This window comes from Vigna unguiculata, chromosome 3 (assembly GCF_004118075.2).
Source record: "Vigna unguiculata cultivar IT97K-499-35 chromosome 3, ASM411807v1, whole genome shotgun sequence".
Classification (NCBI taxonomy): domain Eukaryota; kingdom Viridiplantae; phylum Streptophyta; class Magnoliopsida; order Fabales; family Fabaceae; genus Vigna; species Vigna unguiculata.
This window is the reverse complement of record NC_040281.1, coordinates 13142184-13160054: the sequence shown is the minus strand read 5'-3', so window position 1 is coordinate 13160054 and position 17871 is coordinate 13142184. Positions and strand designations below refer to the sequence as shown.

Sequence of the window (17871 nt, the reverse complement as noted above, 5' to 3'; positions counted from 1 at the left end):
AGTTAGTTTAGTATTTTGGGACACATGTTGTTCTAGGATTTATGTATGTGACTCAAAAGAGATGATAAAGTTGCATTGAGTGCCTTTTAGAATTGTGTGAAATAGAGATCCACGATTTACTTTTAAATACTGGCAAACTCGATAAGGTGCCTTGGGTAGTAGGTTGAGGATGAACTATGCTTACCATCCTCAAACAGATGAATCAGAGAGGACGATTTAGTCATTAAGGACTTGCTTAGGACATGTGTGCTGAATCATCTTAGAGGTTGGGGTGAAGTGTTGTCTTTGGTGGAGTTCACCTATAACAACTATCATGCCAGTATTGTTATGAGACCTTACGAGGATTTGTATGGCAAAAGATGCAGAACTCCTTTGTGTTGGTAGCAAGATGGAGAATCTATGTTGGTAGGGTCTGAGTTGTTGTAACATATCACAGAGGAAGTGAAGAAGGTAAAAGAGAGGATGAAAATCTTGTAGTGTCAGCAAAAATCTTATGTTGATCAGAGGAGAAGACCTTTGGAGTTCACAAATGGGGATCATGATTTCTTCTAGGTGGCTCTCACCACTGGTGTGGGAAGGGATATCCGTTCAAGAAAGTTTTCTCCTAAGTTCATTGGTCCATAATAAATCTTTAGAGGAATTGGGCCAATGGCTTATGAGATTGTTCTACCTTCTGAATTAGAAAACCTTCATTTGGTATTTTGTGTCTCTCAACTGATGAAGTATGTACCTGACCCTTCTCATATGCTAGAAGTGGAAGCTGTCACAATCATAGCAAATCTCCTAGTGGAGGTGCAACCTATTGGTATAATGGATCACCAAACAAAGCAACTTAGAGGGAAATTCATTAGTCTAGTAAAGATATTTTGGGATAGGAGAATAGATGAATCTACTTGGGAGATAGAGGAGAATATGAAGAAGTCATGTCCACATTTGTTCTCTAGTAGGTCTAATTTTCGAGGTTAAAATTCTTTTTTGTATTGAGGGGATTGTAATTTTTTTATTATTACCATTATCAATCCTATTGTCGACAACTAACTTTATACCACACACATAACCCTTCAAAAAAAAAAAAAAATTCTCCACGTTTGGCTTGCTTTCTCCTAAACCTATATATCTTCTTCTTCTCAATCATGTTCCCTCCTTCCTCAATGTCTAGGATCTGCTACTCAACTACAAGGGAGAGACCTTCTCAAGCCACATGACCTAATTTCCTTAGTGTAGGTAATGTTCTGTCCTCCTCTCTTTCGTTGGTCATTTTGGGTTCACATGCAAGCAATCCTTTTTTTCTTGCATGTGCCATTTAAACCTTTCTTAAGATTGATGGTGATGTGGGGATTCCCAGGGAAGGAAATATTATTTATATAGTAGGGTATGCATTAATGTAAGGAGTCAATACTAGAGGTTTATCCTAATACTCTAATAATTATTCAGACTCATATAGTATGGAATGAGTTATGTGGTGAGAGAGACAAAAGGTCCTAGTTTAGGGCCTTTACTTTGGACAAAGACTATGAAAGGATTAACCATGTGCGTCGAAGGGTGAAACCCATTCACAATGGTTCTACAAATTAGTAAAGGCCACCACAAGTGTGAGATCACCAAGAATCATACATTAATGATGTATCTAGATAATTGAGCCTAAAGTCATCTCTATTTGAATTTGTAGGTCTTGTTTGTTTGTGTGGTTTTGTTTTATTTTCTTTTGCAATGATCACCTTGTTTAGTGTGAGCAGAGGATTATGTAAGGTTAGATGAACCTTTGGGTGATATAAGGAGCTAACAACTTGAGTTTGAAGTAGTTGTTCTTTTTATCATAGATAATTTTGAGATAAAACTTGGTTGTCTAGCACATCTAAATTATATAATTATTATGATTTATTTTTTTGGATGATTGTATTAAAATATTCTTTATACCTTAGACTATTTGATTTGGATTATTTACTATAAAATGTATTATTTTAGTAGCATAATGTTATTATTGGATGTTACACATTTCAATAAAAAATTAAATTCTAAACTATTGTTTAATTAAGCTTCCATTTTTCTATTGATTATATATATATATATATATATATATATATATATATATATATATATATATATATATATATATATATATAAATGTATGTATATATGTATATATAAATGTATGTATATATGTATATGGTTAAAGTCCAACATGAATGGTGAGAAATTTGACATCCATTTTTCTAATATAATTTACCAATTTTATTATAAGATTTTGAGATTTATTTTACTAAAGAATTTATTACAAAATATCAAAACTCAAAAATAAATGATGAAAAATTTGACTCTCATTTTACCGACAAAATTTATAAATGGATCCATTATTAAAAAAGGAGTTAAATATGTTTTTGGTTTCTTAAGTTTCAGTGAAATTTGAAATTTTAAGTTTCAGTGAAATTTGAAATTAGTCCCTCTTCAAAACTTTTGTCCAATTTAGTCATTCATCTTTAAAAATGAGTGAATTTAGTCATTTTAACCAAATTTTGTTAAGTTTATCTGACATTCAAATGCATTTTATGATAGTATTTGAATTGATTACATCGTTTGACACATTTTCGTTTCAATGTTAACTCAAATATTATCATAAAATGCGTTTAAAATGTCAAATAAACCTAACAAAATTTGGTAAGAATGACTAAATTTACGTATTTCTAGAAATGAATGACTAAATTGGTATAAAATTTTGAAGAAAGACTAATTCCAAAATTCACTGAAACTTAAGAGACCAAAATCATATTTAACCCTTAAAAAATTTTATCACAAAAAGTTATACTATTAAAGCTGCAAATTGTCGACCTCGATTAAAATAAAGGTTGTCGATACAAATATTTTGTCAATAATAAGAAGTTATAGATTTGATGATATTTTTCATTGGTAAATCAATTTTATAGAAAAATTATTATCTATCAATAAAATTCTGTCTGTAATTACTTGTAATGTGTATTGAATTAATTTCTAAATGTTTGTTAAAATTAATGGAGATGTTGGTTTTGGATAGATTTTATTTAGAGTTATTAAAAGTTGATTGTTGGATGAATCCATTTAAAATATTGTAACATAGGTTAAATTAAATAAAAATATGTGGTTTACATTTAACTGAATTATTATTATTTATTTAATCCAATTATTTTCAACCTAAGTTTTGACTTATATTCATAGACTTACCACCAATTTTGCTTTATAAAGTAATAATTAAATTTAAAAAAAAATAAAAGCATTTAAATAGATCATATTCTTAATTACGATTTATATATTAAAAAATTGTATTTAAAATTAAAAATAATTTAATATAATTATTTTTTTTAAATTTATATTCAATTTATTATTTATTTTTCTATGTTTTTTTTCTTTCAAAATCCACCTCCCATATACACATATCCGAATTGTTAATTACCAATATGAATAATTTATGATTCTTAATAGTCTTGTTATAATGTGTCAGGTCACCACTCAATTATTGGATTTTATTTTTATATTTAATATTTTTTTTTTGAACTTTTATCCATAACAGATTTTAACTTTAATTTTGTCCCAAAAAAGACTTTCTACATAATTTTATTTCACTTTCTAAAGTGTTATAATCTGAATGACTTTCAAGACGAAAAAATTAATATTTTCATTTATAAATGATTAAGTCCGATCGATAATGATTAACAAAATTAAACATTGTTAATTGAATAACAAAAACATTTCTAATTTACCATTTAAGCCATGAGGAAAAACTCACAATTTCATCAATTTGGATGGAGTCAAATAATATAAACATATCAAGGCCAATGTTAGTTAGGGTGGACTAATTGGGTCCATGATAAACCCTAATTTTAAACTCTCATATTCATCTTCAAATGAGAGAGAAATGCAACAAAAAAGGTAGAGGTAGTTTGGCAAGTGTAGGAAGAAAAAGGAATACATTTTTTTTTTTCATAAAAGAGAAAACATTGTAACAACATATGTGGTCCATCTTAACTTGGTGATATTATTTATGAGCCTTGAAAGATGATAAAGAAATCTCTTCACCTTTTAAGCATATGCATGGGAGCTTTGGGATTGAGAAATTGGAAGAAATTGGAAGAAATGTTCAAAGTTTCCAAGTGGGGTCCAAATGTCAATTTTAATTACTCTTGTTTCTATGACTTGGTAAACCATTTGTATCCAAAAAGTTGTACATTCTTGCCAGCTATTACTCATTCACATTCAAGCAATTCAAAAGTCTATGTAATTTGAACTTCATAATTATAATTATGCCTTTGACATTAGTAATAAATTGAAACATATAAGATCATTTCAATCATTACTCTTTTGCCATCATACAAATATCGACTTGATCATGCAAATTAGAACCAATAATTTGTCTCTTTCTAGAGTGCTCTTGTTGGTCTCAGTGGGAATTTGCCTTCATTAAAACCCTTCTTAACAAGCTAGTAAAATAAATTTCCAATTCACATTGATTTTGATGCTTAATAGTAGGTGAGGTTGAAACTTACTACACAAATGTAAGAAATAAACATTTCATTGAAGGAAAATAAAGTTAATATCAGTCTTTTTCTTTTTTTTTTTTTAAGATTTTTATAAGAAGATACATTAAAAATATTTGACATCAATGAATAATGAACAAGTTCATATAGAAGATTAAGACATCATTTTTAGCTCAAAACTTTAAGATAATAAACTTATGAGTCTTTTTCTAATATATTGTTCATCGTACTCATCGTTACTCAATTTGGAACTTTTAACTCAAATTAAATTCTTAACAATCTCTTAATCTCTCTCAAGTGTGAGTCTCCCCCACATTATAACATCTCCCTCTTAAGCACGAGTATCTTAATGATGACCATTCCTTTGTACCAACATTCTACAACAAGACACACTTTCCTGAAATGAAAGACTCTTGTTACAAAAAAACCTTAAATGTTAGGCTTCTCCATATTTTTATACCATGCTTGTTTGAACCATCACTAGATGGGGCGCCAAGCCACATAGGTCCGACCCGCATAGGCTTAGGATAGGGCACACCAGGTATAAAAGAAAAAGTTTTTTATGCACTTGTGTATGTTGGTTACTTTCCTTCTGGGCTTCTGCATGAACATTCAAAATTCTTGTATGAGTGAAAAAGATCAATGATATATATCTTTGAATGTGCTAAAATGTCAAGATTTGATCATGCATATCAAATTAGAGATATAATGAAAATTGTGGATTATCAATTTATTATTTAACTCCCCAAAGTTTATGTTTAATTTTGTAGGACATTAAAAGCTTTATCAAAGAAAATTTAAAAAGAAAAAAAAAATTGCAATCAGCTTGCTAGCTAGGACCTATACAGGGTGACCAGACTATTAAGCTCATATTTTGTAGGCCAAATGTTGAGCAGGCCTAAACAGACCATGTCAACCCGCATTATCACCCTTACTATTAGATCTTTTTCGTGAGAGACATTAGGAAAATTCAACAACAATGAGTTATGAACAAAAGTCGAAATATCACTTTCAATCCAAAACTTTAAAATAATAAGTTTATGGATCTCTCTATTTATATATTATTCATCTTATCTGTTTTTATCTATGGTAAAACTGCCAAACTTACCTTGAGCTCCTATAAAAAGTTGTCAACATTTACTTGAATATCAACTTGACCAACCTATTTGCGTGCATGGCTCCACAATCAAGTTCCATAGATATCACTCCCCAATGCTAATAATTGAAGAGTTATAACAATTTTTTAAGCAAATGTTTATGGATGTTCAATATTGTAACTTCCATAATAAGAAAGTAATGTTGTAGTGTCAGCAAAATTATCTTGATTTTCTTTTATTCTTCAAAATACATATTAGTCCACTATAATTCTTTTTTTCACTGGACTTCTATTTCTATAGACAAGGAAAGGTTTACAATATTTACAACAATAATCAATCACAGTTATAAGGTGATACTCATTTTTTCCTCTCTACATTTTTAAAACTATTATGGCTTAAACATGTTTAGTTCAGGTATGGTAGAAAACGAAGGCTGTCTCCAATGATATTTGATCTTGAGGGTCTTTAATTTTTGAGCTTCAACAGAGCCAGGTCTCTCTCTCCAAGAACATTAGGTCCTTGCTCCAAGAATATCAATTGCCTAGTTGCCTAGTTTGGGTACAAATGAACACATCACACTTAATTAACAATACTACTTTATTGGTATGCAGAACACAAGTATAAATAATTCATCGACTGTTTTCTTGTCTACTTTATTCCATGTGTTCATCTCAGAGTTCCCCAGTAGCAAGCCGTTTGAATTTGGCAGATGCAGAATCAAATCTGAGGATATTTTTCATAGAGAAAAATAGATTTTTTTCCCCTGAAAATACATTGAAATTTGATTCTGATCCCGAAAAAAAAAAGATTACAAGGTTTTAGTCTGATCAATGTATAACCTTTTAATTTGTCATGGAGAAAATTGAAATTTATCACAAGAACTGTGGTAACACCTTTTGTCAGAAGAGTGTTCTAAGAAAATAAAATAGAAAGTATTGAGAAAGAGTTATAGTAGGGAGTGGATATACACTCGTTTAGACTTTACCACAAATAGTTAAAATGGGATTGATTCATTTGTATAAGTAATTTATTATCATTTTGTACATTTTTTAGTTTATTTAATAGAAGTTTGATCAAGTTATTACTTCCATTACTGTACCAAAACAAAGTTATTTCTTCAATCGCGAGTTAAATGCTAATTTATGAAAATAATGCATGAATCAATACGACAGAATCATAAACAAAAATGTTTTTCAGAAGGTCTTTGTCTAATACTTTTATTCAAACTATTTCTCATACATGTTTTACTGGTATCCTTCAAAGCCACATGATCAAGCATGTATTTGTAATCTCTTTTTTTTTCTTTTTAGATGAGTTATCTTAATCTTAACTCTTTCTCTTGATATTTGTACTTGTAATGAGATAATATACATTAATTCCTTCTTTTCTCACCATCTAATGAGATACACTTTTCGTTTTCATGGATTTTTATTTAAGTACAAGTTGACATTTTTCAATTAAAATTCTGTCTGAAGCCTTTTCTTATCTTCAAGTTATTGCCATTAATATCATTATTTGGGTTAAAAAAACGATTCTCACTTCCAAGGTGCATAATTCCAAACGGAGTATTAATAGGCTCTTTCCACCAAAACACCAGAGTAACCATAATCCTTATTTCAGAGAGCAGTGTTCTAATCTTTCTCAACAACCAATACCAACTTCACAAACATGGCAATGCATGCATTTGTCATCCTTTTGGTTGTTCTTTACTCTCTGTTCAGGCTTGCAATGTCGGATATCAATTTTGTAAAATATGGTTTTCTGCAATCAGGCTTGAAAATGGATGGAGCTTATGTGAGGCCAAATGGCATACTTACATTGACAAATGATTCCGCAAAAATCTTAGCTCATGCATTCTATCCATCTCCTTTGCCATTCAAATCTAGCAAAAACAAATCCATTGTTGCAACCTTTAGCACTACCTTTGTCTTTTCCATTGTTCCCAAGTACCCAGATCTTGGAGGACACGGTTTTGCATTCGTCCTAATATCCACCAACGAACCAAAAGGGTGCCTCAAAAATCAATATTTAGGCCTCCCAAATGAGACAAGTAATAAGCAACTCTCAACCCGGTTCCTAGCTGTAGAGTTCGATGGGGTACAAAACCTTGAACTTGAAGACATCGATGATAATCACGTGGGAATAGATATATCCAGCCTCATCTCTAACACATCTAAATCAGCAGCATACTACATAGAAAGAAATGGCCAAGAAGATCACAGCAAGAACATTTCCATCAGTTTGAAGAGTGGAAAACCAATTCAAGCATGGGTTGATTACAATGAAAGGGAGATGATGATGCATGTCACAATTTCACCTTTTGGCATGCCAAAGCCATATTTTCCTTTGATATCATTTCGCATAGACCTATCCTTGGTGTTTGATGATTACATGTATGCAGGTTTTTCTGCTTCCAACGGTCTGCTGATAGCTGAGTATAACATACATGGTTGGAGCTTCAAAATAGGAGCAGCAGCACAAGAGCTAGAAAATTCAGCTGTGCCACTTTTTCGATCAAATACTTCTATTAAGGTGGTGCACAAAAAACACTATGCAGCAGGTATTACTCTAGCAAGTGCATCTCTTTTTATATTGACAATTATAGGAGCTCTTGCCCTGCACAGATTAAGAAACAGGGAGGAGGTTTTAGAAGATTGGGAACTCGAATTTGCCACCCATAAATTTAAATATTCTGAGCTTCATTCAGCCACGGGAAGGTTTGGGGACAGAAACCTTATTGGGTATGGAGGTTTTGGTAAAGTCTACAGAGGTGTAATCCCTAGCACAGGACTAGAAGTAGCCGTGAAGCGGGTTGCTCCTGATTCAAGGCAGGGAATCAGAGAATTTGTGGCGGAAATAACAAGCATGACACAGCTTAAGCATAGAAATTTGGTGCAATTACATGGGTGGTGCAGGAAGCAGAATGAACTCCTGATTGTGTATGACTATCTACCAAATGGAAGCCTGGACAAGCTTCTGTTCGAAAATGGTGATCAAAAGAAGAAAGTACTAAATTGGGATCATAGATACAAGATCATTACTGGAGTTGCACAAGGGCTGCTGTATCTCCATGAAGAAAGTGAGGTGCAGGTTGTTCACAGAGATGTAAAGCCAAGCAATGTTCTGATAGATGCAGATCTTCAACCAAAGCTTGGAGATTTCGGTCTTGCAAGGACTTATGAGCATGGAATCAATCCACAGACAACAAGTGTTGTGGGAACACTAGGCTACATGGCCCCTGAGCTCACCAAGACTGGGAAAGCAAGAACAAACACAGATGTATATGGGTATGGAGTACTCATTTTGGAAGTAGCATGTGGAAGGAGGCCAATAGAGCCTCAAAAGAATCCTGAGGAACTGGTTTTGGTGGACTGGGTTAGAGAACTACATCACCAAGGACAGATCTGTAGAGCTATTGACCCCAGTTTATATGAGTATGACAGAGATGAAGCTCAGCTTGTGCTTAGTCTTGGATTGCTTTGCTCTCATCCAAATCCTGATTACAGACCTAATATGAGAAGCATTGTCCAGTTTCTTATGGGAGAAATTATCCTTTCTCCTCTTCCTCCAGACATTCATGGTGAAGGTCCAAGACCAATACCAAAATGTCCCTGTAACTTCCCTTATGATTCTGGACCTTCAAGTTCTATGGTGTCTTCGTCAAACTATCATAGTCTTACATGTTTTGATGAGGTGGTGTACCCTGCTGAAGTCACTGGTATCACTTCATAGCTATGGCTGTAAGTAACATAATAATAAAGAATCACATTGTTTTAGGTAATGATATCTCTGTGAAAGGAAAGCAATCCCAATTCCATGATTCTGTTGTCCTTAATATTTTTCCATAAATATAGAGAAGCACTCTTATATATACCAAGTTTTATTCATTTTTTAGGGGAGAATAGACATATTACCAGTCGAAGTAGGGTGTTTAGAACAGCACAAATTCAAATAAATAATTGAAAACTTATTCCAAAAATCGATACCCAATTAAAATAAAAAAATTTAAATTGATTTGAATTTTTTTTGTTTCTCAATGGTTTGGTTCAGTTTATTGGGAAGAAACCGTTCTTGTATATGCTATCTTTCTTTATTTCAACTAAGTTATGATTATCTATTATTTATGTCACAATAAATACACCATAACCTCCTTTATTCTTTGTTTTTCCTTCGTAAGTGCTTAAATACCTCTTGTGTCTTTCTATTTTATTTTACTTCGTTTGCAAATAAAAGAATAGCTAATTTATGTAAACAAGTTGTTTGACACTATGTACAACGTTTAAAATAACAATGAAGCCCGAAATTAAAATTTTCATAATGGTATAACATTAGACAGATACATGTATTGATAGATAAAAAAAAAATTAAAGAAAAAAAACTATACAACAAATCCGCTAAAACAAGTGGTGGAAAAGATTGCTTTTCTTGATTTCAGAAAGAAACATTACATTGTTAGTTAAAGGAAAAACGAAATCTGAATAAAAATAAATAAATATCCTAAAATAAAGGAAATGCATATCCATAAATAAAGGTAATAAATCTCCTGAAATAAAGATCTAATCCCAATCCCTTAATTTAAGTTTCTTACAATCAAATATGTATATATTATTTAATCAATCTATATTTATTGCAAAGTAAATGTGATATTTACACCCATATTTCAACGTTTGGTTTGAATTTCTTCATGTTCAAACAGAACCACATAATTTTAATTTTTATGTTTTATTCAGATGTACTTTAACCAAAAACCAAATCAAACTGTATTCGCAAACACTGCTAAGTCCAAGCATTCGCAACCAATATTTAGGGCCAGAACTAACAGCAGACACGTGATTACGGATTCAACTCAATATGTGGTGATCCACCGCAATTTGCTTTTGTTAACTTATAGACACATTAAAATTATTCTTGAAACTCTTGACAAACAAAAATTTATGTGTAACATAAAAGAATAAGAAAAGAATGTGCAAACACAATGTATTCTAGAAGCACATCACCTGACTTGAACTACTTGAGGAAAACAGATGTTCAGTTAGCTACAGCAAAATGTCCTCGTAATGAACATCCTATTCATTCTTCTTCTATGATAATTCATTAGCCACACATTAATATAAGAAAATGAAAGATCATAAATCTTTAAATCACATGCCTGTTTCATTTGAAAATTATATACTCAGCAGCTCACATGACTTGATTTTGAATTAGCTGCTCATGTATCATTCTGAATTTCTCTTTGAGCCTCTGGATCTGTAAATCGACAAAAAACGTTTAACATCATGGACGACAAAGACAAAAGTTGGCACGTCTGGATATTGTTCATGAGAAAACCATGTTATACGAAATAAGAAATACCCTTTTCAGTTCAATTTCTGTGTCTCTCTTTTGCTGCCCGAACGAATGCTGCAGATTGGTTATGTCAAAAACATTATCCAAGTCATCTTCAAAGGCAGATTCTAGATCTTCCCGGAGAAGTGCAGGCAACTTGTCCACAATGGGCATCAAAAGGAAACAGTTGAACTGCAAAATATTGGGTATAAGCGATGCATAAAAGATGGGGAAAAAAATTTTACAAAAATTCTAAATTATGAATGATTTTTATTATCCTAATCTATTGCCCAAAGTCTTGACATATTGTCTAGTGGTGTTAGTTTTAATCAACCTGAGCAAAAACAAAAAATTTGAAAGAAGGAAAAGAAAAATAAATGTAAATATGGGGTATACCTAACATATGATAACTAACTTGCTACCTTTGCTGCAGTCTGTTTTGCATGTGTAAATGAATTTTTTCATATATTGATATCCTTTGAGAAATTACAACATGCAAGTGTTAAATAAGAAATAAAAAATCTTCTTTTACAATACCTGATGTTGATGCAGTGCAACTTATAAATTTTTTTCTCAGTATTGGAAATATTGGAAGAATCAAATAGAAATACTGGAGAATCATCAACTATTTTTTAAATTTCACATAATTTTCTTGCTTAGATACCTTTAGACTCGCAGTTGCAGGAAAGGAAATCCATTTGAACAGTGTTGCTATTTGTTTTAGTAATTTTTTAAATTTTAAAAAAAGTAGCAATGAATATAATTGATCTTGACAAAAGCAAAAACATCAACTTTTCTGCTTACAGAAATTGATTTTGGGTATAGAATCCATATAACGTACTCATTTTTACTTCACCGTAGTTTTAGTTTACACTTCAAACAAAACTGATTAAAGGATTATTCTAAACTCAAACCTTAACAAAACTCAAATCAATTTTTGTAACCTAATTCTTTCACACTCAATCTACTCTAATCAATTTACAATGTCTGTAATTTTGAAGAGCTACACTTTTCTCTTATATTGTCATGCTGTAAAAGCAGAGGGGATCTCTTTGCCAAAAAATATTTAAGAACAATCACAATTTTCAGTAAATATCGCAGGTTGTGTATGTATATTAAACCCAAACAATCAGCCCTTAATTTCTATGCTTACCTGGGAAGCTTTCACTTCAAGCAAGAAAGAAGAAAACTGGGAGACCAAAAACAAAGAAGCTTAAATTAAAAAAGAAATATCCCAAACCTTTAATTCTGTGGAAACCAGGAAATATTCTCTAATGCCATGAAATATCTGTTGTACCAAGCCATAAACAATTCTTTCAGACGAAGGTGCAAGCCTCCTATTCCAGAGTGTACTATCCAGAAGGTCGGCAAGCTTTGTTTCTGTTGTCTGAATGGATGAACTAGAATCAATCCCAGAGGCGACATGACTGAGTTTTACATCTGGTTGTGACTTCGTGTCTTCTCTGTCATGCGCACTTGTTTGTGATATAATATTTGTTGTAGGATTATTAGAAGCATTGTTGCTCTGCTCTGTTCCACCAAATGAATCTAAGAACTGACGTAACCCAGCACGACTCTACAAAGTTGACAGTGACACTAGAATGAGATAGAAAATGAGCTATGAAAACTTAGCTTAGCAAATAATATTTTACTCATTTCTCCCAGGAAGATATAATGATACAATCCTAGCTTAAATTCCACGTAGGGAGCAACATCATTTAAAAGTGCACCATGCCAAACAATCGGTCCCTGTAAATGCCCCTTAAATCAAGTATACCTTATTGTGGAGAGACCATGAAACATATCTGGTGGTGCTTACCAAATCCTCCATACATCTAAAGCAAAGGATAACAAAATTGAATTTAGAGAATAGCAAATAAACAACGCTGAGTACTAATGTTTAATGTAAGAAAGAAAAATGATAAATTATGGATGAAAATGCAAAGCTAGAACATTTTTAAGATCAAGGGGAAAAAATGCACCCTAACATCTAAAAATAACAGGCATGAAAAAAATGGAAGAAAGCACAAAATGGTGATGTGATGCAAGAATGTCATATATTACACTTGATGTTCTCTTTTAAAAACATCAACTGTACATCTTATTCCTCATGCTAAAATTAAGGTCTTGATTATTCATTTTTCTTTTTTTTATCAAAAAGCTCAATTTTTCACTTGACATATGGAACAAACTTGTAGCATATGGGGACAAGTGGTGGTTAACTTTTCATGGCATGATTTTTCCGTCGATTCTGCAAAGTTGTTGAAGGCAGAGGCAACACGCCTGAGGAACACCTCATGGCCACTTAGATATTCATTATCTTTCTGTCAAACAAAGTCCATAAAAAAAATAAGTTAGGAAAAATAACAGACTAATAATTGTACAAAATTGTGAGGATATTTGCAAAAGCATAAACAATTTATTCATAAAACACATCAAGAACCGACTATCTCAAAAGCATAAGCTGTTAGGTGAAGACCTAAATAATTTTATACCATATTCAGGCTGTGCAAGAGCCCTTCAGAATTGAAGCACTGATACTGCACAGATCAACGCCTACCTTGTGCTAAAATTCACTTTTATTTAGAATAATAGAGCTGGCAAGGATCAAACTTTATATAATTTGTTTATGGAGGCTCTTGATCATTTCAACAACTAGGTGTCCTAAAAGCTAATGCTCCTAGGTAAGATTCAAATACTTTATATCTTACAGAAAATCCGAAAGAATACCTGAAGAAGATAAACAGAGATAGGAAGCAATCTCTTAAGTATATACAACAGTCTGGAGCCCAACTGTGCCAAGAATAGAGAATTAATCATTTAGTTAGACTTGGAATATGAAAAATAGTTAATTTTATTTTCTCATAATTCGAAGAATACAACAAAGATCATTTTGTATACAGCTTTGATCATAAAACTATGATAGAATCCTGGAAATCAAATCAAACCTAATTATTACAAACTGCAGCTGTCAATGATAAAGCTGGCTACTCAAACTTGTTAAGAACTGAATTTGGATATGAAAAAAATAGTGAGATCAAGAAATTTGAGGATTGTACAAAAATTGTAGATTTTTTAAAATCCAGGGACTAAGATCACAAAAATATTGGAAGACTAAAATACCAAATCAGAAATTAAAAGAGAACTAGAATTGCAATTCAGCTAAATAATTAAAGAAAGAAATCAAAAGGAATATATATTCATTTCTGTAGCATTAATCACCTGATGAAGAAAGGGTTCAAATGTGTCACGAGCCTTTGCAACAGCAATTACACAAGCAGTCCTGGTTACTCAAAAAATATCATTTTAATATTTGCAATTGGTAGCATCTCAAGAATGAATAGGTAAAACACACGGACCTAGAGTAATTTGTTCCATCATGAATGTCTTCGACTCCACAAGCATTTACAATTTCTTCACGAGTAATTGGGGGACACTTTATTCCTCCAACCACAAAACGAAATTCAGCCATTGCCCTATGATATTGTGCTCCACCATAAAGTCGCATACTTGCATTCTGTGCACAAGGATAGGTTAGCCTGTCCAATTATAGAGACAAAGCAAACAGAAAATACAAGGCTATGAAATGCATGTATCATTTATTAATGTATACAGGCATGATCAATGAAATCAAAATCCTGCGTATATTACTGTTTTAAGAGGCCTAATTTCTCATGGGTCCCAATTCCAAATTCCAGCCTCCCCTCCACCTCCCTTTAACTTTCTATACCCCTTCTCTTTCCTAGGTGTGTTGCACCTTTTAACTCTCCCAACATATACCTTAGTAAGGGTGGGCTTTAGACCTGTATCATCAGGTGTTTGTTTAACAAGATTCCGAGAATATCTTCACCCACCACACAAACAAAAAACTCATACGAAAGTCGTGATTAACAGACATTACTAACTGCCCAAGTTAAATAAAATCATCAACGAGAAGACAGAAATTGGCAATTATGCATGTTTTTAACAAGGGAAAATAGTAAAATCAAGAGTAGCTAGATTGCCATCCACTGCAATGAAAAGCTAATGCAGCTCATAAGAATGGTAAAAGAGTAAGCCGGACTTACAGGTATTAACTTATGAGGGAACTGAACACCATCAGCACCAATAAATGCACCTCCATTTATTCGTTCATCTTGCAGTGTTTCACCTGAAACAACAAAAAAACAAAAGGTCAAGCAACTTGTCAAGGGAAAAGGGATATCAAAAGATAGTAAGCTTGCTTTTTAAGTGCTGTGCATTATCAACTGTTCAATAGGCTAGCCCTTGCAAAACAGTTAAGAGGAATAGGAGATTTACCAAACTTATCAGGAGGTGCAACAACTGTCCCTTTAAGCAACAATGACAACTGAATAATAGAAAATATGCAAGTGAGGGAGGGAAAATTCGAGTAAATTTTAAGGTTCAAATGCTATCTATGAATTCAAACAGCTGAAAATAATTAATTACAAGCAGGCATATGCAGATACATACAGACTAAGAGACAGACAAAGAGTTACAAACTAAAAAACACAGATCAAATACCCCTGACATTGGTAGGAGGACAAACAACCAGAAACATAATAATTTTAGCAATAAAGAAGAGTCAGATACTGAGAAGAAGAATTTATGACAAAGAAACCTTGGTCAAGAACATATCATGGAATGCTCTTCCTTTCTCTTTCAGTTTGGCTTCATCAAGTGTGCTGTATACAATGTGAAGAAGAATAAGACAAGTAATGAATGGAAAACAGATAGATAAAAGTTCTATAACTAAAAAATTCAAAACCAAAATTATCACCCTCGTTCCTTCCTTTGCAGATCAAGTACAATAGAGATTTTTTTAACTTACAACATACCTCAACTCTTGATTTATGTCACTCAATTTCCTTGTCACACTCCGATACTCCTTCTCAAGAAGTGGAATGATCAATGGTACATTATTTATATACCTAGCACGATAATTATTAAGGACTCAGCCACAGAATTATAAACAAAAAATAAATAAATAAATAACCTGACAAACTTAAATCAAACTATAATATACAATTACCTCTTCTGTAGCAATTCTTCCAGAAACAGCCTAAGTTTACTTACGCCTATCCTACTCCTTTCCTGCTTTGACAATGCCCTCCCTAACTTCTCCTCCAAAGATGCAACATCTTCTATCTCTCTGAAGGACACTGCCTGCATCCGTAAGTAGAACTAAATAGATCAAGGAAATGAAACTCTCAACTACCAGTGCACCAAAATTTTAATCAAATTAAGAACTGCTTAAGGGAATTACAAGCTGAAATCGCAGTGGCATTGCGCTGTTTATTTATTATCTGGCTTAATTGCATTTTAGTTTCTTAAGTATCACGACTGTGCAATTTTGGTTCTTCAGATTTCGATTGCACCAATAGGATATCTAAAGTTTTTTCTCACTTCCAATCATGACCCTCCATCCCAATTTCATCCAATATTTAAGTCATTAATTGCTGAAGACGGAAGAACATTCCTTTTCTTCAAAACAATTCGTCGACAATCAAGTCACTATACTGACAGTACCTTTTATGTCATTGTCATTCAAATATCCGTGGTTTTGTATTTACTCGTCGTCATGTGATGCTAGTTTAGCAAGCGATGTAATTTTGTTTAAATATTGGACGGAATGAAGATGTGATAACCTGGACCAAAATCACACAATCTGCTCTTTTACTTTTAGCCACTGGATAGACATTGACAACAGTGGTAGAAAAACAGAAAAGAAAATGCGCAACATACTTGGCATGCCGAACATTGAAATGCAACAAAATAAGAAGTAGTAAACGAAGAGCACAAGAAAAATGGCAGGGAAACTGGCCATATACGAAGGAGGTAAAGGAGCATAAGCATAACCTGTTTGAACTCATCATTGGAGGAGTAGAGAAAACCAGTTCCACAGCCCACTCTTCCGGAAGGCACGGAGGTGAAGAAGGGGGAATCACCGAGAATGCAGCCGTCAAGCGTGGAGGGAGGCGGCGAGAGGAAAACCTCGACGTCGGAGGGCGGGCGAACTGAGGGATCCTGGTGTCGAGCTTGGTGGAGACGATGACAGTCCTGGCGAGCTCGGGATCGACCTGCATGACGACGCGCCTGGTGGTGGCGTTGCTCCAGTCGCTGCAATCCTCGAGGCAGAGTATGATGAACTCCTTGTGCTGCATCTTGGCCCGGACGAGCGCCTCGACGGCACGTGCCTGGGCCTGCAAAGCGCGGTTCCTGCGGCCGGGAGCGGGAGCGATGAGGCCGGGAGTGTCGATGATGGTGAGGTTGGGACAGTACTTGTACTCCACTCTGATGATGATTTCTTTGGCGGAGAATTGGCTTGAGTCCTGCTCCAACCGAGCATTTTCAGCTTCGATGAAAGCCTGAATTTGGGGGAGGGATTTGTGGTGAGAGAGGGAAGGGTCAGTGTCGGAGACGAGGTGGCAAGAAGGGGACTCGCATTGGGGGTCGTATTTCATGTGGAGGGTGATGGGCCTGCGGGTCTTGGTGCCGCCTCCCACGTGGTTGAACTGAAACCCCATCAGGGCCTCCACCAGGGCGCTCTTGCCGTCCGTTTGGTGGCCCACCACCAGAACCGCCGGCGCGTCGAACGGCGTCTGCAAGTCCTGGGCCAGCGCGTGAAGCTCATTGTAGGCTTCGTAGAGGCGCCACTCCCGCTGCTCCTCCTCCTCTTCTTGCGCCAACTCCATCTCCCTCTCCCTCTCCATTTCCAGATAACTCTTCCTTCCTCTTCCTCTGCTTCTCACTTTCCTACTACTCTTCCTTCCACCGCTTCCTCTTCAAATTCCCATTTACCATCTTACCCTCTGTTCAAATTCCCAACTGGCAGGAAAAGGAGCCATGACGTGATTCGATGCGTCACCAACTGACACCTGTCTTCTCACCTAAGACAAAACCAAAACATAACTCTTTCTGTCTGGCTCTACACTAGATATTTA

At 34.0% G+C, this 17871-nt stretch overlaps 2 protein-coding genes across 2 annotated transcripts; one reads left to right on the top strand and one right to left on the bottom strand.

The window, feature by feature from the left end:
• Positions 1-7270: 7270 nt before the first annotated feature.
• On the top strand, positions 7271-9334 carry LOC114175042 (L-type lectin-domain containing receptor kinase S.4-like). The gene has a single exon (XM_028059797.1). It carries the CDS (start codon positions 7271-7273, stop codon positions 9332-9334), a length of 2064 nt encoding a protein of 687 aa, XP_027915598.1.
• A 1185-nt stretch (positions 9335-10519) lies between these two features.
• Positions 10520-17857, bottom strand: LOC114175629 (dynamin-like protein ARC5). Its single transcript, XM_028060394.1, is given in 15 exon segments — positions 10520-10849; positions 10955-11119; positions 12168-12503; positions 12705-12762; positions 13151-13251; positions 13658-13720; positions 14150-14210; positions 14287-14444; positions 14995-15077; positions 15227-15275; positions 15549-15612; positions 15766-15858; positions 15960-16093; positions 16787-16938; positions 16941-17857. Coding segments are annotated over 15 exon segments (2283 nt in total). The 5' UTR covers positions 17641-17857; the 3' UTR covers positions 10520-10783.
• Between the last annotated feature and the right edge of the window lie 14 nt (positions 17858-17871).

Coding starts and splice junctions, on each gene's coding strand:
- LOC114175042 (XM_028059797.1), top strand. CDS start 7,271: ATGGCAATGCATGCATTTGTCATCCTTTTGGTTGTTCTTTACTCTCTG.